Genomic DNA, 25,502 nt, shown 5'->3' with positions numbered 1-25,502 from the left:
AGCTTCAGATTCAAAATCTTCCCAGGCACTGTGTATAGAGAAAGCCAAAAACTCTAGGTACATTTTACTTTTTTACAGGGATAGGACTGAATCTGTACTCCAGACTTCCAGACCAGGTCTGACCCCAGCTCAGGACTCAACTGCATACACCATTCTAGCACAGTGAGTTCTTCCAGGGAGGCATTCAAACACATTTCCATTTCTCTAGGATGGGTTACAGAATTCTAAAGCAAAAAATTAGTACAAAATGTTAATGAATTTCTAATCACTCAATAAACAAGAGTTTAAACAGGTAAATTATTTTATTCTTCAAGGCATTATTATCCTAAAAGCAGCTTTCATGAAGAACACTAGGCTGAAGGAGGAGGGCCCCAAGTAAAGCAAACGCGTGTAACAGTCCCAGTGGGGCACCCACGAGCACACATTGGAGCAGCAGCAGCCCCTGGTGGCATCCAGATGCTGCCTCAGCCATGGAGGGCTGCAGTCACTACTGGCTTGAAGATAGTCCTATGTGCAGAGTTCTAGTCTCCCACTTAATATACTAAATTTTCACTTTACTTAAGTTTTTTGAATGTGTATTTATTCCTCCACAACTAAAATTCAGGCAAGAGCTGCCCAAGAGCAGCTCTTAGGAAGGGTGAAACCCAACAGGAACTGTACGCTGCTAAAAAGCTGCGGCAAATGATGTGACTATGAACACCCCTTTATTGGGGAAGAACAGGAGAAACAGAAATATTATGTCTTTCCAACCTGACTATCCATGCAGCAAAAAGACAACCAAGACACTAGTACTATTATCATTATATCCACTTCTGCTCCCTTTAGGGTACTATGTGAAAACCACACAAGTATCCTCTGCAGTTTACATTGGCTACTACTTCATCTTAAGCTCTAACTCACTGTGAACTCAGCAGCAGAAACTGCAGCTTTCTGCCTTAGCTTCTTGGAGAGCTGCAGGTTTTTCTCTTCCCTATATTATCCTACCACTATTTTTCCAGGTAGTCCAATCACTACACTCCATCCAATTCGGAAGAAAATGGGCAGAGCAGCAATGGATTTTCAGTGAAGTATTCTAAACTTGAGTTAATTTCCCACCTATGACCCCAAGAAAGGCAGTTTATGCTTAGACTCTTCCAAAAGGTCAATTACACAAGGATCAGAGCTACACAAGTGATCACATATGCAGAGGTAAATATAATCACATGTGCACAAAAACCCAACAGAGAAGATGGATTTGTATGGGGCAAGGAAAATTCCATGCACTGAGTAAGGTAAAGGGGACGTTGAAACATCTTACCTCTAACCTGGCTATTTTTATTACATTATAAACGAAAGAGACAGCCCCAAGGCTACACAAAAAATAAAATTCTGGAGTCAATTAAAACAAAAAAACCTAACAAAATACAAAACCAGCACCAGAGTTGTAGACATTGTATACAGCCCTATAACCATAGTTGCTTAATAGTTTACTGCACACAAATCATTCAACCACAGGTTTTTAGAATAGAATTACACGTTTATTGTTCACATTTGAAATACTTTGGTTCCTGGCTGAACCATTGAAAGTCCTAATGGATCTGTAAACTGAATATCACTATAAAACAATTTAAAATGGCATGTAAAATAATATTTATGTATGCACGTGTTTCATTTCATGGTTTCTCAGCATAACCAGTTATTCTATTTACAAATATATAAAGATTTTGCACTTTAAATCATTGAGATATCAAAGAGGTATTTTCAAATCACACAATAAATATAGAACCTGTTTTGTTAAAAATCTACAGTATACTGTACATTCAAGTCGAGGCAAAAGAGGATTTAATGCCAGTTACACTTGAGACATAAATGAATGTTTCCAATAATTAAACAATTTCTAAAAGTGCTATCTCTGCCTGTGATGAAAGGTCACATTAAGATCCAGTATTTCATTACAGTCAAAGTTTCAGACCATTGCTTTATTCCAGAATTAGAGCTTCTGTTACTAGAAAAATATCAAAGCTTTTATATATTTTTAATTTTTTTCCCAAGAGTTGCAAGAAAGAGGCAAAAAATGGTCTAAAAAATAAAAGCCATGTGCACACACATGGAAACACACCACAATTCAGATCACCACATAATCCTCTAGAAGAATGATCAAACTCACAGCATTCTGTTTCATTTAGAATGATATGTTTATGAACAAGTCTTTAACAAAAAAACCCAGCAGGCCACCCTAGGAAGTCTAAGGCAGCTGTTCCATGTGCAAGTTTCTACATAGCAGAGTGCCAACTCCAGAGTCTTCCCATGACTTTGTGCATTCTTCAGTTTCTTCTTTGTCATCACTTTCCACCCACAGATTTGGCATGTTATCTGCAGCAGGTTTTTCTGATGCAACACTGGAAGCGGAAAAAAGAAGTTACAATGCCAATAAATAATGCTTTGAAAGGAAACAGAGTACTCTTTTTATGATATGATTAATATCCTTTGTTATATACCAACTGTAAACTTTAGATTACGCTCTGCTCTACATAGAATTCAGCACTCTAGAAACCATCTACAACATTGTTTCACAAACCTGTTTTGTGCAATATACTGAAATGTCTGGCAAGGTTCTGCTGAAACAGGAGCACTCAACACAGAGGGAGGTTTTCTTTGCCGAGATGCAGACTTCACTAAACGAGTGTCTGGCTCAGAACCTAAGAGAGACACATCAACAGTTAAACTGCAGTCCACTGGAAACAAGCAAGTCCTTCAAATGTTTGTGTCTTCTGCTTTTAAAAAAAAAAAATACACAAATACCTTAAGACAGAGTTATAATAACAAATCTTATTGTTACAGACCTGGGATAAAATTTTAGAAGTCTATGTAATGCCATTGCATGAAGTTATGTTAAAATTAGGACTCTAAATTTGAAAATGCAGCATTTGCATAGACAGCCACCGCTGCAAGTAATCATATGAAGTCACTCAAATGTAGCTTCTCACTTTACAATTGATAAAGCTTTTTTATTCCTTAAGTAAAGACTTCTCCAGCATGCACAGACAGTAACTAACACCAACATGAAAACCTCCAAACTTGTCAGAACATAGAAAACAAAATCAAAATGAAGTTAAATGTCTTATCGTTTACATGAACTTAACCATCACTCAAGTCAATGGAAAGACATGGCAAACTTAGCAGGGCCAGAACAAGCCCTTCTCACATTTGGATTTCAAAGCTTTCATATGAAGTGGAATACCAGAATGATTACATGTTCTACAGTATTTATGAAAGCACCTGAAAGTTACCTGCTGTGCTGTCAGGTATTTGATATTCACCAGATTGTTTCACAAATATAAATTCACCACATAATTAATTATCAGGAAGAGAGTTACAATTCCCTTTTAAAAAGGAAATTCTGAACCATCCGTTGCCCTGACATGTCGGGGCATACAGATACATGGTAAAGTTTTCCTTGAGATGCTTTGGTTTTGTTCATAGTTGCAACTTCTAGCTGAAAGGAAGAAAAAGAAATTGTGCAAGAACATTAGTTTGAACCAAATACTCACTTCTTAAGAAGGCACTTGGAGTTGTCGCATTTGGATTGTTGCAATCAGCAGTCATAGTTAAGAACTGGTGTTTCAGCCATGCTCCTCTATCTTCTTCAAATGCCTTTCTCTAAGAAAAGAAATGACAGTTTACACTTGTGACCACAGGAACAAGCCTAGCCCACATTAAACTGATGCTGTTGTGTTTCAGAAAGCCAAAGCTGTAACAGGTCCATGTCACTAAGGAGAGCCAGCAGCTTAACACAGAAAAGACTGTCTGTAAGCCAGCTTTTGAGCCCAACAAGGATTGGCTGAGGAGGCACTTACAAGCCAAGTCCCATGGTTTGTGCCACAGAGGCCTAAGTAATCCTTTCACTTTACTGCTCTACACTCCAGCGACACCACCTCCTATGCTCCCCTTCCCCCCTCAGTGCAGCACTACCTGCTGGAGGCAGCCCTCATCCAAGGCAGCTGCCAGGAATGATTACTGCTTAAACCTTCTAAATAGGAAAAATTACATTGAAAATAGCACTGATTGCTTCTGATTAAAACTCGGGGGAAAAAAAAAAAAAAAAAAAAAAAGGCTTGTTTCACTTTCCAGCCCCTGTGAGGACAGGAAAGGAAAATAATGCCAAGTAGACAGCTTCCAAGAGATCCAACGGCTCTGGAATCCAGCAACAAGCTGCTTCATCTCCAAACACCATCAGTGAAACAGGATGCTCCTATTCTATGTCAGTAGAAAAACAGAGGAAGCCAAACTCCAACGCAAACTTTCACAAACACCTACAAAGCTTACAGCATTGCTTCTCATTCCATACTTCAGCCTTTTGACAAGCTGAAGCATGAGCAGTTACGCTTATGCTGCAATGTTGTCCTAAACATTTCCAGACAAACAATTATTGTTTATTATCACTCATGACTTTTAAAGCAGAATTCAATGTGCAACATGAAATCAACTAACTCATTAAAATGCAAATAAAATTCAGTAAATCAGGGTCAGTATTTGTTACCATGTGAACTACTACTATCCCAGTATCCTAAGTAAAACCTAGAGTATTTTATATTCTGGGTCAGACAGGTTGTCCAGCTAGCTCTGTATCCTGTCTCCACCAGTGGCTGCAAGAGATGCTATTTATGAACAAGGCCTCTTTCTGCAGTGCATTCCCTCACAAGTTCCCAGTCCCAAAAACCATTTGATTATAGATGCTGAAAGACACCCCTTGTGCCCCACTTTTATTATCTGTGACTGTGTTGCCCATAAGCTCAGGCAACTGCTTTTTGAACTTGATGGTATTCATTGCCTTTACACTCTCCTTTGAAAAAAATCCAGAAGTCAACAACCTAACTGAAAAAAAGGGTACCTTTTTGCATATGTTTATGACTTAATTTCAAAATTAAGAGTTCCCTCTAAACCTTGAGGGATTTGGTGAACAACAGTAGTGCTTTCGTCTGCTCAAACTGAATCCACAGCTTTATAAATTTTAATCACATCCCACTCCAACTTTCTGCTCTGCACATCAAAGCAAGCAGCTCTGTAAGAAATAAAGTCCATTTCTTTTTTCCTTCAATGGCTTTTTTCCTGTCATATCTGTACCATCCTGGTTTCACAGTCATATCATCATGACCTTTCCCTGCCAAACTTGTAAGCCCCTTCACATTTTTGACCCTAACTATGGGCTAGACCAAAGCACATTTGCTAGAGCTCATTTACAGACACATCTATCCTGCCAGTATCTGTGCTTACTGGCCAGCTTAACTACAAAAACAGAACAGATAATGACCCTACTAAGGAAAACATAGCAATTACTTGGTGTTTTTGCAGAAGTCACTGGTTTTCAAAAAAGTTTAGAAAACAAATGCCTTTTGAAATTCAACCAAATTTGTCTGAAATTTGCATAGGCCTTACTTTTGTAGGAAATGAAACTCAAGCAGTATCTAAGGGATTTAGTTAATAAATTACTGATTTTGGAAGTACTTAAGATATTTCAAAACCTGAAACAAAGATGGTTCAGTTCCACCTGCAGAAACTGTATTTTCCAACACACACAAAAACCTTAGCTTTTTGAATTGCCAAGAGAATGATCTTCCAGAACGACCAAAGATATGTTTTATCCAGTATGGCAATGACCCTTCTCTACAGTCATCAGAAACAGATATTGTAGCATGGCTGCACTTCAGCATGTATAAAAAAGACTTGTAATTCATCTTCCATAGGAGCTCCCTTTTCTAATACCTCAAGTCCTAATCTAATGGCAGCTTCTGTAAAACTTTTTCGTTCCTTCTCAAAATTCTTTTTTTGTTCTCGAAATAATCTCCATTCTTCCTGAAGACGCTCTCTTTCTTCCAACAAATAGCAGTCTTGTAGTAACAGAGTGGTGTCATCATCACATGTAAGCTGTTGCTGTAGACATAAAGCAACAAAGGACAAATGTTAATTGGGGAGTGACTGAAGAGGTACACTATCTCCACAGGTTCAGATTTATCAGAAAAATGGTTGAAGTTTAATATGGAAACAATGCAGTAAATATCAAGTTGGTGGAGAGTGGGGGCAAATTTCAGATAGCAGTTAAAATGTCCCTGTTCAGGCTGCCTCACCTTTGTTTAGCCCCCAAAATTATTCCTACCAGGATTAAAAATTCACAAAATTATCAACCAAGCCACTAGCACACCTATACTCATATAACCCACTAAGTTATTTTAATTTAAAAACATTATCAAGAAATGGAGAAAGGCTCAGAGGCAACAAAAGTGTCACATTAAGTAAAACACACTTGGATTCAATGAGAAAAATAAGAAAAAATAAAGCCTACTACCTGTAAGAGCTGTTGCTGAGTTTTGATCATTTCTTTACAGTGCTGAATCTCTAACTCTAGCTTTTCAGTTTCTAGCTCATGGTCTTCTCTTGAAATGACATCTTTTTCATTCAAAGCTCCTGAATGACCACGCGACACTAAAGGGGAAAGAAGCATATTAAAAACAAATTTTAAAAAGCCCCAACACCCCATATCAGAGACTCCCAGGAAGAGCAAAAAGTTTTAGACTATTTTCTTCATCCTGAAAGACAGACACACAGTGTACTCCACAGCATTTCTATCAGAGACAAGAGATCCAAAATTGGTGCTACACATGTAATTATCCATCAAATCCAGTTCAGAAAAAACACCAGCAATGAAAACATGAATGTTTCATGTCCCCCAAGGTAAATCAACCATCTACATTGCAATAAGTGTTACACAAAATCCTCGCTTGTTGCAGCAGTCATTTAAAAGAAAACTCAAGACAACTAAAGACTTTTTTCACTGACATGCTGTTAGCCCATTCTCCTGAGACCATTTTTGAAAGGCTTATGTGTTCATAAAAATATGACAGTAACTATATTTATCACAGATATAAAAAGAAAGCCTTTTCCTTCAAGTCCTGTGAAGGAGAAACAGAGCTAACAAACATTAGATGCATGTTTTCATTCCAGTAAGGGAATGAATTACAGGTATGGTTGTATTTTGTAAAATTACATACTGGTTTATTTAATTTAATGCATAGCTAAATCACAATGATTGTAATAAGCCAAGTTTTGATCCCCTGATGCCAGTATTTGAACACAAAACAGAATCCTAAAGGGCTATACTATGGTCATCCTTATAAATGGTAAAAGCCTAGAAGATGACTCCAAAAGAGCAAATAATTGTAACATTTTTCCCGATGCTTATTTTTCAGTTAGTTACACCAAATAAAGTATTACAAGCATTCCTGAAATCCTTTCTAGTGTGTAAAGATACTCTCAAAGGCCATCTGCTCCTTTATTTGCAATTGCACGCCTGACCTTCTCAATCTTATTCTTGACAGCAAACATCCCTGTGGTAATGGCTGCATTTACTTGCATGGGAAAATAATACTAGGAAAGAATTTTATATATTTTTAGCTGTCTTAATGCTGTTTAACAGCTGGAAATGAGGAGAGTCCAGCACCATACCATCAGTCAGTTTGTTTTAGAATGCCACAAGAGGTCTCAGAAGATGCGGCAAGACAAGACTCCTGAGAAGGAATTACGTATTTTGCATCCAATTATTTCAAAGCTCCACATCTGCATTACTTTTTAAAAAACGTATTTTACATGAGCACATAATGCAGTTAAACATCAACCTTGGTTATCCAGCTTTTCAACGTGATTTTTCAACATTCGCCACTGTTTTCTAATGCTGTTGGTAAGCTGTTCTCGCACAGTTTCACAAGATAATTCCCACATATTCTCTTTATTTAACTCTCCAATATCTTCTTCCTGGTCTGACAGCACCTGTAGAAACAGAAATAAGAAGCTGCAAACCACTTCACCCTTCCAAATATGTGCATAGATTAAATTTACTGAAGAGAAGGAAAACCCTTACAATAAAGGAAACATTTTTCCATCCAGGCCAGAACCCCACCACAGACAGTGGGTCAGCTAGCAAGACTCACTCACTCTCACATCTTCAAGCTAGACAGGTTCAGACTGCTGAGTTCTGGTGTCAGACTTCAGCAGCAGCTGCCTCAGTACAGGGGCAAGTAATCCAGTCAAGTTAAAAAGAGTTTATTCACACCGTACAAAGAAGTGGACAGAGAGAATCTAGTGCTTTTCTACACAGCCATGGCAGTAAACTGTTCCAGAAATATATCCTGTGTAAAGAAATACTTAAAATCTGGAAACAAACAAACAAAAACCCCCAGGCAGGCAAAATCCAATATGCACTGCAATATAGAATTACATACCAGTAGCTACTACATCTAAAACTCATTCAAAGAATATTTTCAAGCTTTTCATTGACTGACTAGAAAGAATACACTGTGTGTTGTTCACAGAGAGCAGACATTTATCAAGGATGAATTTTAAGCAAAGCACATGATGTGCAATCCACTGCAAGTCTCATAAGAGGTTTACTTTTTTTTTTTAATAACTATCAAATTACTCCAGCACTATACCAAACTACCATGGAGATTTAATTTTAACTGAAGAATACTTACCAGCCCATCTTCAGACTTTTCTTTAGGCTTTTGTTTCTGTGGTGGAAGAAGTGAAATAATATCTTTCTTCATTTGCTGAAGAACTTTCTTTAGCTCAGCATTTTCCAGTAAAAGCTGTTTTTGGCGTTGTTCATAATCACTTAACAGAACTTTGTACATTTCTTCTTCGTTTCTGGAAGAAATAATCTTACAGTAACAACATAACAGCCCTAATACATGCTTCAAGTAAGATTGTTCTAAGACAACTACCTGGCTTCTGTCTTATCAGTCCTCCATGCACCTCTCTTCCCATCAGCTCTACCAACACAATTTAGAATTTCCATAGCTACAAATGAAAAGGATATTTCAAAGTGTGAAACAATATGCAAATATATAAAGATTTAGATGACATCGCATTTATATGTAGTTGTTATAAAGAGATCACATTACTCAAATAGCTCCCTCAGTCTTCAGACCCATATGAAACCACATTGCCCTGCTTAAAGCAAAAATAACATAACCAAAGAAAAAGAGATAAGTTTTTGCATTTGGAAATTCAGGAGGATGTATTTTCATCCTGTCTTATCTTTTATATGCATTTCTTAATGACACCTTCATCCCTATTTCAACCTTTATATCAATGTATCAACTCTATGCTCATTCTGGCAATAACACTTGTTTTATCTCCTGTTTAGGGTAAGGAACTTATTAATGTTTCATGAGATATTCCTCAAAACAAAGAAATTTCTCTGTTCACATTTGAATAAAAATAAAATCAAAAACCCCCAACCACACCACCAACAAAAACCCAAACCCAACATATGACTACAGATTAGTGACCCATGCTAGTAACTAGTTTTAAAACACTGCTATTTTCACCTCACTGATATTTGAACTAGTACTAGTAGCCACCTGAAGTCAAGAATGCTTAAGTTTTGCTGACCTCAGGGTGAAGTTTCTAGAGCTTACTGAACTGATTCCAAGAGTTTCTGCAGCCAAAATAAGCGTTCCTCCTACTTTGTTCTAACCTGGTTTGGCTTCCCCATGAGGACTTTCAGAAAACTAAATCAGCAGAGAACCATCTTGGAAACAACATGAATAGTTTTCTTCTGGTTTATTGAACTAAATCAGCTTACTAAAACATGCCCTACAGCTGGCAAACAGCTGCGTTTGGGGGTGGCAGGTGGACAAGAGCAGGACTTCCCTTCCACTGGAGATACGTTATATAAATAGTTTAAGGCCAGATATATGAACCAAAAGGTACATTTTTTTAATACCTAACTACAATACCCATTTTCAGCCATTTTTGACAGAAAACTGTATTATTTATGGTAAATAGCACTGATGAACATCTTGAACACAATTTTTGGGCAGTACGACATACAAGGACTCAGATTTCTCCTCATGTCCCATAGTACTGGATGGTTCATCTGCCTTGTGTTATTTCCTCTCTAAAACTTCTCATTACTTGTGCTAACCACAAGCAGAGTGTAGTATCTCCAGTGTAAAAAGCTCATGCAGTGTGCCTTCCTGATGGCAACTGCTTGGAACAATACAGTGTTTATGACATTATCCAAAATCTTGTGATAGCAACAGTAGCAAGAAAATAGAGCAGAGATGGCTCTAGCATAGGAATTTATCCCAAATAAGTTTTCCTTAGTAAGGAACAAAAACCAAACAGAACACCCCCACCTCATTTCATAAAGATCAGCATTTGGTTTGTGCTTGTAAGTGATCTCATGCAACACAATATTGAAAAGACTTACACAGTCAGTTAACATGAAATATTACATCTTTTCTTTAACATTCTAACATACACATAAAAAACTGCAGGAGGGATGCATTGCCTTTAATGATAAAAATACTTAAAATTGGCTCTGGTTAACATACAGAATATGCTAATTTTGCTGTGGTAAAAGTCAAAGAGCTACTTACCTATCTTTTTGTCTTTTTTATTCATGACTAACTGATGTAAGCGTTCTTTTAACTTGTTGTATTCTCTCTCTTTCCTCTTCATATCATGATTGTACTGTGTAGCTCTACTTGAAATTATGTTCTGTAACTTCTGAACCTAAAAGCAATGCCACAAAAAAACTGTTTCTTCAACTAAAGTATAACCACAAATTTCTTCAGAAAACCAAAATACATGAGGCAAAACAACACTTCCATTAAACTGTACTTCTGCTCTCCCAACCAATGGATTCTGATCTCAAACTTATCTCAGGAAAAGTAGTTTCTTTTCAGGAGAAACTCACATCATAAGCAGCAGATTATAATACTATAATTCCTCTGAAGTACAACTGAACTCATGTTCTGAGAAGTCACATAACCTTTACAGCCTTTATTGAACAGAGATGGGATGTATCTTTACTTTCAGTAATTCATGTTCAGGATCTAGGTTTACGCCAATTCTGTGGCATGCTTGTTAGTCTCACACTAGAAAAAATGAACTCCTCCTCCTTGGGGCAGCACCACATTGAAAAATACTATTCCATTTGGTCTAAAAGAACATTAAAACATCATAAAGCAAATTTTTGACATGTACTATCAATTCCTAGGTTGTCTTGTTCGGGTTTTTTTTAGTTTTCTGATTTAACCTTACAAACATGCAGCACATTCAATATCTTAAGTTGGAACTTTAGGAAGTCCACTATATACAGTTAGTGCTGTGATTCCCAACTGTATGAATATGTTTATGAACACAGAACATTCACAGAAACTTAGGAGCCACATTCACAAAAACATAGGAACCATGTGAAGTACAATGCTAGGGAAAGAGCATACAGGAAACAAATCCCAAACTAAGAAGTCAAAACGAAATCCCAAACATGAATGTCAAAGTGTTTTCTGATCTTGATTGTTTCAACATATTTAAGTTTAATGAGATTGTGGTTTTGAGCTGGGTTTCCCCCCACCTCCCTTCTCTTCAGTCTTTTGCTCCCCTCTATAATAAAAAAACCCAAACCCCAAAAGCCTCTATACATAAATGTTTGAGTAAGTGACTGCATCCTGTTGCCCCTCCTACTTTTTGGTATTTCTGAACATTCTAAGATAAAGATGTACAGAAAATCTCAGAATTTTCACATCTGCATTTCTGCAGTACTCTCTACTACTGTTGTAACTTGGATGGACCTATCCCTTACAGGACCTATTTATCCATATGCAACATGCCAGTCACCTTGAAAGACAACATTTACCAACAAAAAATACACATTCAAAGTGAGCAATTAGAAGACGCCGTGCAAAAAAAAAGAAAAAATCTTCAATATCTATGTAATGATTTGTGTTAATGTACAAAACAACTCACTTCATCCTTTTCATTTTTAAGTAACTGGTGCAAATTTCTGTTCTTGCTTTGCAGTTGTCTGTCTCTTTCCTGAAGCCCAACTATTTCCCTTTTAGATAATTCCAACTGTTCCTAGAAAAAGTGTTGATAGTTCAGCATCAATAAGAATTAATAGCATAAGGTTTTAAACAAACCCAACCAACCAAAACAAACAAGCCATGTTAACCAAACTGCAAAACCACTTCACCTGAGATATGGCTTGGTGTTTAACAGGTATTATCTTTTTCAGTTAGGACTTTTCCATTAAGTCAGGATTCTGTAAGCATATCTGTACTGTGAGAGTGAGGTGGATACTAAGCAACCTGCATGAATTTGGAACTACAGTTTTACTGGAACATGTCTGTTGAATCATCAAGGGTACAATTGACACAAATATACAGACTGTGACCATAGCAATGCAAATGGAACATTTCACATATACAGAGAAGGCTAGACAGATGATCTCATTATAACAGACAATGCAAAACTAGCATTTTAGAAAGTTTTGTCTGCAAATGAGACTCAGACCTGAAATTGGCAGCTTAAATGACAGCCAAGTACTATATATAAGCTTTTCCTTCATATGTGTAGTGAAGTACCAATGTGTAGATACATTTAAGCAACAAGAACTTCTAAACAAACCACAGTGAAATACAGGTAACACAGTAGTGGAAGACAAGAGAATTGCTGTATGGTATCTGAAAGAATCTACAGGAGAAACCTCACAGGCTCACAACCAAATTAAATACCCTAGGATTCATGTAGTACAAACAAGTTTTCCCTCTCTCCCCATAAAGCTATTCATCTAGGGAAAGCAACTGGAGTGCTCTAGAACCTAACATTTTATAGTGTTTGTATAAAAATCAGTGCAGTTACAGATTACTTTTTAGGTCATCAAAAATCCTTCTACATGAATGACCAATCTCAGCAGAAGGACTACTATGATTTTGAAAATCTACAGTAATATTTCTCAATGAGATAGTGGTGACAAGCCCAAGTGAAAAGCAAGCCTAAAAAAGCACTGAAATTTTCTTCTTTTATATTTTATTTTCTTGACAGAATTTAGAGAAAGTCATGTCTTTTCTAATATGACTGCACATACAAGTGCACCCATGAACTTCCAATATATCATCTACTCCACACTGACTGGCCTTGAACATGCATTTGTCTTGTGATAAAATTAAGCTTAGTAACTTCTGGTTTGACAACAGCTTCTGAACAATTCTTACAAAGAGACTTTGTAGTTGGACGTTCAAGGAATCCAACAACAAAACAAAACACATGGAAAAAGACTGATAAAAACCCTGTAATGCACTAGAAGAGTTATCTGTGCTTTTACTTGTTACAATTACATTGGGAATTTATCTTTCAGAGCTGGGCATATCCTTTTAAGCAATACTAAAAGATAGGAACCAAAATATTTAACATTTTCACCCAAAGTGTACAGTAACACTCTCAATTAAAACTCTCTTCCCCCTTCCTTGAAAAAGGAGGCTAAAACTGTAAGTGATTAGAAGTTCTCTTATTAACTCAAACTTCATTAACTTTAAGGCATTTTCACTTGGAGAAAAATACTTCAAAAAACCCCAAAACAGAACTGCAAATTTGTACTGGAGAGAAAAAAAACCAAACAGAAAAGGACTTGCTATTAATGTGACAGCTATGTAATACTAGTGGAATGATTTTGTTTCCTACCTTTAACTTAGCATAGCAGTTCTGTAAGTGATCCATATCACTTCCCAGTTTCATATGCTGCATTTCTACTTCTTCCTGAGCTCGAAGGTTCTTGTGCTGCAGTACAAGCAATTCATTCATACAATTTATGATAGATACTAAATTTAATTCTTTTCCTTTGGACTCCGCATAAATAGAAGGAAAGCCCAATGTTGTTAATTCCTGGTAAAAGACAAGGGGGGAGGGGGGGAAAATGAGATCAATAACTGGATCTATCTCCCACAATTCTCCAAAAGACAGTATCAGGTGAAATCCTGTATGAAGGGGAAAAACCTGAATCCTACTTCCCACCAACATCAGCTTCTGAGCACTGAGGAAGAAGTCTTCTTAATCCAGTCAATCCCTTTTTTACCACAATTGATTGTCACCTGCACACAACCTCCAATAAACAAGAAGATCTGGCTTACCCTATCAATATAGGATATACTCTGTTCAAGATTCTCTTCTGTGCAGAAGGCACTCAAAAAGCTGTGCATGTTTTTGGACGAAGGCAGTGACAAGCGTAGCACTTGTGAGTTCATGCTTGTAGGAGATATCTTTTTTTCTGAGGTATATGAAAGTATATTTTTGCTATCTAGAAGTTAAACATTAAGAAAGAAATAAGGGCTATTATTTTAACACATCACAAAATCAAATCCTTATGTATTCAAGTTATTATTTACAGAAATTTAGATTCTAGAGCTCAGAATTTCATCTAGAATGACATTAAACAATTCACAGTATATAAAAAAGATAAACTTCCACTGAAGATTTAGACTCAGTAACATTTAAAGTATCGTATCTTTCAAATTTTACTCATCCATCAAGAAAAAACTGACCACACTTCCTTTTTATTGACTTACTACAACACAGGTGCAAGAGATGTGCATTCAGTAAAACCTTATAGAATGTATGGTATCATTAGTCTCATTAAGGATATGCTGTAATTTACTCTTCCACCAGGCAGAAATGGGCAAGAAAATACTTACTCCTTTAACAAATTGTAACCAATTTATGAGGCAAAAGAATATAGAACAAGTAAAGAAATCTTTGAAAACACAAGGTACATTGATAGGTGCGATTATAAAAAAACAAATTACGATTGAAAGTTCTTAAAATCTTTCCATATATGTATGAGTATTTTACATTAGCATTTCTGTAAGGACTTAATCCAAGACAAAGCACTGTTTGTACTATGTATTATTTACCATGCTGTTTACCTACTCAAATAGGTAATGCACAAAACTGCAGTCTCCTTCTTTAGCTGCTATAACATCACTAGTAAAAATCAGTAAATCGACTAAATTCAAAACATTACCAGTTTACCTGATGACAGCACCGGCACAGTAATAGTCTTCCAATCTCCCATAGCAACAGAGACAGGCTGGGTACCTGAGCAACTGGTTCAGCAGTGAAGTATTTAGTGCAATTGCTGGCAACGTGTGTTACGTAGGCATCTCCTAAAATAGCAAGAGCGTTTTAGATTAACAAAAGCAGCTAATACAGCTAGACAGTTAAAGCAGGCACAGGAGAGTGACTGCTGAACTTGAACCACGTGGAATTTTTCTACTTCTTTACACTACATTTGGAACACAGTAAGCACAGCAAATAGTATACTTTAAAAATGATGCATCTATCTATATTTAGCCTTAACTGTCTTGTAAACCATTAACTAAAGCCAAAATGCCAAGCACAAATGAAAATAAAGACTCACGCTGTAGATAACTAGCTGTTTCTGTTGATGTACATCAGAGAAAACGCAGCAAGCCAATTACTTTTCCCTGCCATATAAGCAGGAAGCAATTTTATTACAGTAAACTTACATGAAGTTTTAACATATGGCTGTTTAAATGGGACTGTTACTTAAAGAAATGCATTACAAAGGCTCTAGAGAAGATATATTGGCAGAGGGCAAAGGAACTTTTATTAAATATTTAATCATTTAACTTACACATTTAGTTATATTGCCTTTCCCTAGCAAGTTTCTTGCTCCCTTGCAGAAAGCCCAAAATTGTTGAAGGAAACAAATAGGAGAAGCCTTACCCTGTTGGCACAGCCGCTCAGTACAGCACTGTCCCTCTGGAAACCAAAGGGAAGCCACCCACTCTTAAGAGAGAGCAAAGAGATTGTCCCTTCACCCCACCTCCACCACACAGTGAGAAGGCACATAATAGCATTAGTTATCTCTCACTGCTGGAAACTTTAAATCCAGCTTGGATGCTTAAGACTTGGACAGCACAAGCCATCAACTGTTATGGCAACAATGATACTTAGGGGAAACAAGCTTTCCACCTGAGAGGAAAGAAGGCCCCTTTGTTTCAAGCAACACTTGGGAACAAAGTCTAAAGTCTGTTTTAGATTAATTCAGTAGACTTTTAGAGCACAGGGATGTTCTTCCCCAAACCCTTGCTAATGTTCCAATAAACACAGTCTGGATAAGCAACTTCTAAATTTCTGACACCAAAACCTTGCATTTTTATCACTGTGGAAAAAACTATCATTGGAGGGGGGAGGGGGAAGAGAAATGTTTTGTTATCCCTAAGGTCTCCTGAGAACACAGAGACAGTAGAAATCCTTATCAACATGACAAAGCACAAAATACAGTGTCCAAAGCAACACCAATTTCTTAAGAGATCATACTGGTGCACAGTCGCATTACAGAATGCTCAGCACTAAAAAAAAAATCTAAATAAGTATCCAGCTTGATGAAAACTTCTCCAGGTTCATAAGTGTGCATGGGAAAAAAAGGTAAACAGTTATTCCTCACATGTGTTATAATTTAGTAGCTCCTGAAAACTTTCAGATCAGAAAGTACACAAAAGGCAGCAAGAAAACACAGTCAATGTAACAATCTAGTTGCTGTTCTTGTTTAAGAAATGGTTTTTTCTGCTTTCTCTCTACACTTATTAAATTATGCGTATTTTTCACTTTTTCCCCCCGTAAAAATCAAGATGTTCACAAATTAACTAGACAACTGTGCTTTTAAAATGGAATTCAAAGTCAGTAAATATTAAGAGGACACACTTCTTACATGCTACTTTCATTTCTGCTGGATGCATCAGATAGATAAATGCACACACATAAGGCAAAAAGGCAGCAAATTAAGGTCCAAGTAAGTTTTCATTCCTGACATCACAATCCTGCATTCTAATAACATATTTCAAAAGATTATTAAGAACCTCAAGACAAATTCCATCGAGGACTGTTGGAAAGTCCACAAAAATACTAATCTCATTTCAGATACGCTGCTACTTCCAAACAAACTGGCTTTTATTCTTTAAGAGACTGCATCCCCACTCTGAGGTCTTATCACCCACATTCACTGAACGTACAGTGTTATCAACCCACAAGTCTCTCTGCACTGACAATACTATTCTGACACAGCATCTGTCACCCTAAACAATGTCTGACTGGAAGCAGGACTAATCCAGGTATAGGAATGCAATGATTCTCTAAATTTGCACCCTGCAAGTCACATGCTGATTCATTCAGAGCAGACACTTTAGCAAGACTTCTCTGTAGTGACACATTATTAATAATAGGACACGTAGAAAATTAACACACAAAGTTAGAGGGAAACCTAGTGAAGACAGAGAAAGAAAAATATCTAAGAACTACAATGAGGTCCAGGTAATACAACCATACTCTCCTCTCAACCTTGAGAACTCTAGAGCCTTTTGTCTTGAGAAGTCCATTGCACAGTTTAATACAACAAACTAAAATCCACCCTCAGCAATTTCAAGATTTGAAAAGCACCAAACTCAAAAACTTCCTTCATCTGCTAGACCACTACCCCAAAGTATCTCAAACCATTATTTGACATCAGACAAGTGCAGTAGCTTTGAAGAAGTGATCATTGCAGGGAGTAGTCAGCATTTTGTACTTGATTAATCTTTATTTACTGTATTTTGAATTAAATTCAGATGTGAAGAACAAGACAATCCAGTGTCAGCTGCAAAAGAGAATGCAACAAGCCTTTAGTCTCATGCTAAGATCATCTCAACAGTTCCACATGGCTTCTACTGCCAGTTCAGCACCTCAGCAATGACCTCTAAAGCTATCTAGTGATTAATATCCATCAGATACATTTCCTTCCCAGTGTAGGCAGTTTCTCTGGAGCAACACAACTCCATAAAGCCTCTCTGAAGTATGCAAGAACTAAAGATGAGCATTCCTGATGAAGACAGTAGATGTGAAATTAATTTAGATACAGTGTATTCAGAAGGAACCCTTCACCTTTTTGTACACTACAATGCTCTCTTTAACCACCCTAATATACCAGGGAACATATTCACGTAGAGGATGAAAATGTCTAACTCTGAAGCAATATCTCATGTAATTATGGAAGAACAATAAAATAACACATAAGATTAAAATGTATTTTAGGGATCTTCCTAGGATATCAGAGTTAACAGAAAAGGCTTTAACCAAACAAAGTAGCAAGAAAGTTTTGTGTCCATGTTTGTTCCTCCCCCTTGGCCCTGATAAGGAAAACATGCAACAGGAAGCAAAAATCTAATTTTGCTGTTTCCTAGCATCTCATGTTAACATCAAATCTGACTGACTGCAGGTGAGAGAAAAAAGAACCACTGCAGCCAAAACTGCTGTAACCACATAACGATTTTCCTACTGTGCCCATTCCCTGTACAGAGGGCTTTGCTATAGTCACTTCCCTAGCAGGTTCAATGACTTGCCCAAAAACCTGTAACCACCCAGTGCTTACTAGATGTAATTGCCCCAGTGTCACTTCCTCTCCCAAGCAAGAAATTCCTGGAGAGGCCAAGACATGGATGGATTGTCTGAAAATGAGCCTCTGGGACCCAACTTCAAAAGTGTGAATGTAAGAGCAAAAAGAAATCTTACATCAAACAAAAACCCCCAACATACACCCCACTAGAATCACAGACAGCTTAATCAACACCAAGGAAGCAGTAATCAAACCAAGGCATTCAAGTGCTAGTTGGAACAACTGAAGTACAAAATCCCCAAGGAACTTTAAAAAAAGCACTGTCATCTTAATAGCATACCAGAACTTCTTTGAAAGCCATCTTGGAAATTTTTGGACAAAAAACTACAGAAATATTCCCAGAAACTTCTAGATAATTCACTAATAAGCACATCTTTCAAGAATAAGATTAAAGTTCAAAAATAGTATATTTCATAAGCCCAAAGAGCTGAAAGAAGTGGTTGATAAAATTACTGGGGTGTGTTTTGGGGGACAGGAGAGGAACTGACAATAAATGTGCCAAGATTTAAGACAGAAATCTAATTAAGTAAGCCTGAGTTCAGGCCATATAAAAACTTGAAAATCATAAGCAGCAAGAAGTAGAATTATAAATTTAACACAATACAGCATACTTAAAATTTCTAAAGATCACATTTAAACTTGAAAAGGAGCAGTTTTAACTGGGTTTGTAAAACTCACTCAATCAATCAGCAGAGAATTGTCACAGCACAGTGCTGTGATCATATTGCACCATCTGGTCATCCCTAACCTAGACAGGGTGTGACACAAGTGGGAAATGCGGTATCTGCTAACCCAGAAAACTTTTAACCCCCACCAAGGAAGGGAGGGCATGGAAAGGCAACTCTGGAGAGGTGCAGTGTCTCAGACGAAAGTCTGAAGATTCAGCATCAACCAGAAATGGTCTAACATTCCTTCTCTGTATATTTCAAATGCTACAACATGTGACACGCGTGTTTCAACTTGTGAAATTGCGGGGGTACATACTTAGCATTTACTTAAAGACCAGTGTGATTCTTTTCTACTAAAATAATACCCAAAGGGAGCTATGAAGCTGTTTAAAGCTTTTACATTTGTCTAGTAATCCACAGATGTCACACAGATGGCTTTTATCCGGATAGACATAAAGACACAAAAGTCTAGGTAAATTTAGGGTACACTCCAGACATGACATTGTAGGTTTACAAATACATCCTTGATAATGTCAGGACATAGACTTGCTTTAATTCATGTAATCGCCATGGAAGCCCCTACATTTCCTCCCTAGAGTTTTGACACATTGTTTCTCTACAGAATTCTTAATAACAGTTTATAATTAGCACTAATATATATATTATATCCAGTGATAATGGTATAGTAAAAAGAATTTATTTATCTAAAAATCTATTACAGTTTTAGTGACCTTTATTTAATATTGTAATTTTAATGGCAGCTCTTGCAATTAAATCTGAGCCCAGATTTTTCTTCCCACGCTTACAAAATTGTGGCAATTTAATCATTAATCTATTAGCTTCCAAATTAAGGTGAAGAAATCCCTCAGCTTATCTACATTCCATGGAAACTTTATGTAATATCAGATTTTCAGCTGAATTTCCCAGTACTGTCAAAAGTGATGCGAAAAAGCAAGTCAAACCATCCAGCCTATGGGTATGAAGCCTCTGTTTATTCTGAATGCATCATACCCAGAAATCCCAACTACATTTCTCCCCTCCATTTTACTTAAAAAACAATCAGGAAAACAAATTTAAATTACCAGGGGTCTTAAGAAAATGAATATTCAATTTTCTCAACACATATAATCACACAAGAATATATAGTCTTACATCTGATAAAATTCAGTGTTCAATAACTGTCCTGTCACAGTCTTTGCCTCAAGCACTCAGGTTACAAGGATCATAATCTGATGTACTACCTCAAGATTCAACTCTACATGCTATGTACACAGATGACTGTAATTCTGTTAATTCAATCACGGAAAAAATTGAAACACATGGAAACATTTTATCTGGCTCCCACATTCCTACCCCATTTTTAACTAATGCAATGGATTTCACATTAGTATTTTCTTATCACTAAACAATAACTCTATTGTTAATCTTCAAAACTGCATTTCTCTCTTTGCATTCACAAACCACTTACTATATGTAGCTGGAGCAGAACATTCTATTACCAAATCTCCCTATGTCACAGACAAGAGGAAGACCTCAGAAACTATCTTCTGCATGTTCTCCTCTTCTTCCTAAGGTCAGCTTTAGCCAAACTTTATACCTGTCTGTCTCTGCAAGCAGACAACTTTTTAAAAGAAAACCCAACCACTAACTTATTAGTTCCTAAAGTCGGTGAGATATTTACTGGGCAGAGCCAGAACTAGTATTCCAGATACCAGAAACAAGGAAACTTACAAGTTTCAGTAGCATATAACCTGCAAGTTAAATCAGGCACAGAATGCAAGACGATAACTACATAATTTCTCTAGAGATTACCAGGGAATTCAAGGAATAATTCTCATGTAAATTCCTGGCATCTGTTAATCAAAACCTGTCACAGAACAGACTTGGCAACTGCGAACAAATAGGACTGGTGAAATGTCAGCATACTTTCTGTGGAAGGAAGGAACACTAACAAGTCTGCCACAGTGCTCTGGAAGAAGGAATAATCCAACACACCTGGGCAAGACAGCAAAACTGGATTTTCAAAAAGCTTTTCACAATGTTCCCTCCAAAAGCTCTTAAACTAAGACGTTAAGGAATTTATTCACAGCTGATTATAAACGGGAAAAGGCAAAGAGTAGGAACAAGTGATAGAAGGGTGAGGAAAGTGTTTGAAAGTCCCAAAGACACAAACATTAGAGTCCCAAAGGGGTCTGTGCAGGCATCTCTGTTGCACAGTAAATCTTAAAAAGGTAATGAACAGGTGATATACTCAGGTACTATACAGAGTTACTCACAAAAATAAACATAGATTGAATGATGAACTGCAGAAAGTTGTCCTCACACTGAACAAATGGATGATAAAAATCAGCGGCTGAAATTCCTTGCTCATAAACACAAACTAACGCAATGAAAAAGACAATTCTACTATGCACTTAAACCAACAGACTCTAGTTAGGCATTATCATGCAGGAAGAGATCCCAGGTCCCTATGATTAGTCCTCTGAAAATAACAGCTCCCAGGCAGGTAACAGAACGCTGGCGCAGAGGACAGAAGAGACGACCATAATGTCTCTCTGTGAATACCAAGCATCTCCACCTTAAATATCACGCACAGGTACAGCCTTCCCTGTAAAAAAGACAGAATATACCTAAATATGGTGCAAGAAAGGACAAGCAATGCTTTCATACATGAAACTAATAAGCTGTGGCTTTTCAACTAGAAGAGGAAACAGCTGGAGAAACAGGACCAACATACAGAAAACAAATATTCTTTGCTTCTTTTAACACAGTTATAAGAACGCAATGAAACACTCAGTGTCAAAGCTGGAAAATGAGGATTTTTTCCATATAAAACACAATTAATCTGTGGACTTGCATCACCATGAGGTGCTGTGAATACTAAATACATAAACTGTCTCCAGTTTTTCAAAAAATATCCATCAGCAGCTATTACATTTTAAAAGACAGATACAGCCTCTACTCAGAAATCCTTCAGCTCCAGACTGCAGCATCTTGGGAAGATACACAAATAAAAGCATTGCTGTACAATCAAACTATACTTAACATCCTTTCCTTAGCATCTGCTGCCAGCTTTAGAACCATGATATTGAACCCCATGAGCCTGGTGTTACTCTCTCCTGTGATCTTTCCAGTCCAAATTATAACTAATGGTAGTACCACAGCTTCCTGACCCCATCCTTCCCCCCCCCCCGCAATACACCCTAGAAACATCATCTTCCCCCATAAACACTTGTGATCTGAAATCTCCATTAATTGTATCAAATCATTTCTCTAGGTCTCCTTTTTTAAGTTCATTATTAAAATTTACCGAATACGTTCACATTTTACTTCGAATGCCTCTTATTTTAAGTCATTGCCCTGAAATTCCTATCATACCTTGGCAGCCTATGGAGTCCTGCTTAACTACTTCAGTCAGCACAGCAAGCAGCAGAGCATTCTACATAAACTGGGGATGCAGCAACACTACAAACTGGTCCCACATTACGATTTGATCTTCAAACTGAAAGTAGCTTTGCTACAAAGAAATAAAATTCTAAACAACGTATTTTAAAAACGCCCCGGTCACTTACGGAACCTGCACTCTTTTAACATCACGTGAGCCGCCAGCTCAACCCCAGCAGTCACAAATTCCCTGACTCAGTAGAAAGCTTTACGGCTCTCACCTCTGAGCATCTGCCGCTTGTAGCTTCACAGAGACCGCAAACGCCGGGCCTCACAGCGCCGGGGGGACAGCCGGCAAAGCCCAGCCCAGCCGCGGCTCTCCCTCGTCCCCGCGGATCAGCGGGAGCCTGAGAGAAGGGAGCACATGTCAGGACCCACAACCCCGCCCGGGCCAGAGACTCCTGCGCCCCCGCACGGGGCCTTCCCCCGGCCCGGGGCAAGCCCAGACCACGGGAGCACCGCAACTCCCGGACTCGGCAGAGGAGCCCAGCCCAGCCCAGCCCAGCCCAGCACAGCAGCGCCGGTACCGCCGGTACCTCCGCCCCCGGCCGCCACCGCGCCCCGCCGTTACCCGCCGCGCCCAACGCCCCGCCCGTGACGGGGCGGAGGAGCCCGCACACCCCCCACCTGCTGCGGCCGCAGGGAGGAGGAGAAGAAGGGAAGCTGCTCCCCAGCGAGCCCCGCGGCCGGTGCGGCCCTGGCCGGGCCCCGCGGGGTTAAACCCGCGCCGCGCCCCGCCCCGCCCCGCCCCGCCCCGCCGCCATTGGCCGGGCGGTTGCCGGGAGACCTCTAACGGCACCTGCCGCGCCTCCGCCGCCTGCCCGCGGCCCCGGGGCGGCGCAGGCCTGGCTCCTGTGGCAGTTCGAACCTGGGCCCCTTGTGCCGTCACTGTCTGCCTGTGTAAAAGTCACTCTCTTTTACGAGCTCCCTTCAGTAAGGGAAGGTGTGATGAGGTCTTCCCCGAGCCATCTCCAGGCTCAACAACCCCAACTCTCTCAGCCTGAGGTGCAGAGATGCTCCAGCTCGCTGAGCATCTCCGTGGTCCCCTCTGGACTCGCTCTCACAGGACAGCACGGTTCTTGAGCTGAGGACCCCAGAGCTGGGTGCAGTGCTCCGGATGGGCTCTCGGGAGCAGAGAGGGAGAATCCCCTCTCTGGACCTGTTGGCCATGGTTCCTTGGAAGACAGTTTCTGAGGTTTTCCTGTTGTCAGCCCCGGGACAGGGTTGGCTTTCTGAGTTGGCTCCTGTCCAGCTTTTTATCCACGAGAGCCCTCAAGTTCTTCTCCACAGCTGCTCCCAATGGGTTCTTCTCCCAGTTCCGTGCCACAAAAATGCCTCCCTGTGCAAGACCTGACAGTCTTCACTGTGGCTGGGAGTGATGGTGGAGGAGCACCAAGATACCCAGTCTGGCCCAGAGAACATCAATTAAATGTTCCAACATCACACCACTAAATATGTGATGTGTTGCCTTTAAAAATTTGAATTTTTCATCCTAATGTATTTCCAGGATAATAAACAATAATTTTCGATATTATCAACCATAATCTGTTGTGGTATTTTTAAAATTAAGATGAGGTCACCAGAACAGGTCCAATATTCTCTTTACATTTAGCTTTGAGGAGACTACTTTGTTGGAGGATTCAGTGCAAGTAATCACAAGCATTAAGCAAAGTGATCTCAAGGAAAGGAGATTCATCAGAAAATCTGGGACCATAAAAGGGAAATTTTGAGGCATGGGATGTACACAAACAACCACCAAAGACCCTCGAAAGACCTCATATTCAAATAAGTTCACGGAAATAATCAGCATCTACATATGTATTCAGGACATGTTATGAATATGCATTAGTTCCACGGATATAACCTGGCCTGTTAGGTTGTTCTTCATGAATGCTTTGAGGAGAAATCCACATGCATCCAGCACTGCTAATAAACCAATGTCAGCTTTCTAACCTGGTAAATTTATTAGGAGACTTTATTTCCTGGCTTTCGGTGACAGGAAGAGATTGATGATTATTCTTGCCATTTTTTCTTCAAAAGCTGGGGTGTTATAGTCCAGATCAAGAATTTAAAAAAAATAAAAATTACTGATAGAAAAGAGGCTTAGAATGCAATAGACAAAATGACTATTATGACTGGAAAGACACCACCACAGAGAAATAGCAGCAATTAGGATATAAAATATTTGGTTTTAATATATTATAGTTATATACTCTTTCTTAAATTCAGTTTTCCATCCAAGTTGGCAAATTTTGCTTATTTTCTGACTATTTTCAGTATATGAAAGTGGTAACATAGGACACAAGAAGTACATTAGCATTTTCAAGTAGACATAGCAATGCCCTGTGTGCAACAAGGGAGGGAACTGCAGAAGAAAATTAGCCTTGTAGGTTGTCCTGCTGCAAACACAGCTGTGACAAACCTCCCTACATTTCTCACACGCTGCTTGCCCTGCTTCCAGATTCTCTTTCATTCAGCATTTCTGGTTTTCAAAGGTCGACTCAAGAATGGAAAAATGCTGAGTAAGGTCAAAATCAGCTTTTCAAAAGTCAACAAAATTTGACTTCCGGGGCAAAATACACTCCTATCATACATATTGGAAATAGAGCTATTTCGCTTATTTATGAGCCGACCATAACTACCTCTCCAGGCAGCTGAAAAAGAATATGGGGCAAGTAAACTATTTCTTGCTGTGTCAGAAGGACGTTCTGTCAGCTTCCAGAAATACTGCTTATTGTTTTGGCTTTTAGTACCTTTGCAAAAGCACTAATAAACATTTTTAATAACTAAATCTTTTTAGTGTTATTTAGGTCATAGGAAATAATTACTCGCAGTACAGAAGAAAACTTTCGTTTTATCACTCGGGTTAATGCAGAGACTTTGGACCTTTATACTGCAGCTTTGCCGCAGGTGCACTCCGAGGAGGAAGCAGACTTGCACAGAATATGTTAGCGGTAATAGCAAGTGGGACAACAGACCTTGTTCACAGGAAGGATTAAGCTCTTGGAGCTTTAAAACATAATACAGGGGTGGGTGGTGCCGAATTCCCTTTGTCCATTTGATCTTAGCAGCTGTTCCTGAAGTTGGTGCTATTCAAAGGAGAACTCCCCAAGCACTCTGCT

General features: G+C 38.6%; 1 protein-coding gene across 6 annotated transcripts; it reads right to left on the bottom strand.

The window, feature by feature from the left end:
• Positions 1-283: 283 nt before the first annotated feature.
• SSX2IP (SSX family member 2 interacting protein) lies at positions 284-23,096 on the bottom strand. Of its 6 annotated transcripts, XM_032118094.1 has the most exons (16): positions 23,008-23,096; positions 22,602-22,727; positions 15,236-15,302; positions 14,848-14,981; positions 13,950-14,116; positions 13,504-13,704; positions 11,791-11,901; positions 10,419-10,554; positions 8,754-8,829; positions 8,505-8,676; positions 7,650-7,800; positions 6,323-6,459; positions 5,743-5,910; positions 3,531-3,639; positions 2,558-2,678; positions 284-2,378 (listed from the first exon to the last, which is right to left on the bottom strand). In XM_032118094.1, the coding sequence occupies exons 4-16, from the start codon at positions 14,888-14,890 to the stop codon at positions 2,225-2,227; spliced, it is 1,746 nt and encodes a 581-aa protein (XP_031973985.1). In that variant the 5' UTR covers positions 14,891-14,981; positions 15,236-15,302; positions 22,602-22,727; positions 23,008-23,096; the 3' UTR covers positions 284-2,224. The 6 variants fall into 6 exon arrangements, with proteins under 6 accessions (XP_031973985.1, XP_031973981.1, XP_031973984.1 ...); XM_032118090.1 differs by lacking the exon at positions 15,236-15,302; XM_032118093.1 differs by lacking the exons at positions 22,602-22,727; positions 23,008-23,096 and adding an exon at positions 15,565-18,836.
• Positions 23,097-25,502: the final 2,406 nt, after the last annotated feature.

Source organism: Corvus moneduloides, chromosome 9 (genome assembly GCF_009650955.1).
Source record: "Corvus moneduloides isolate bCorMon1 chromosome 9, bCorMon1.pri, whole genome shotgun sequence".
In the NCBI taxonomy this organism is placed as follows: domain Eukaryota; kingdom Metazoa; phylum Chordata; class Aves; order Passeriformes; family Corvidae; genus Corvus; species Corvus moneduloides.
This window is presented reverse-complemented; position numbering and strand designations above follow the sequence as displayed.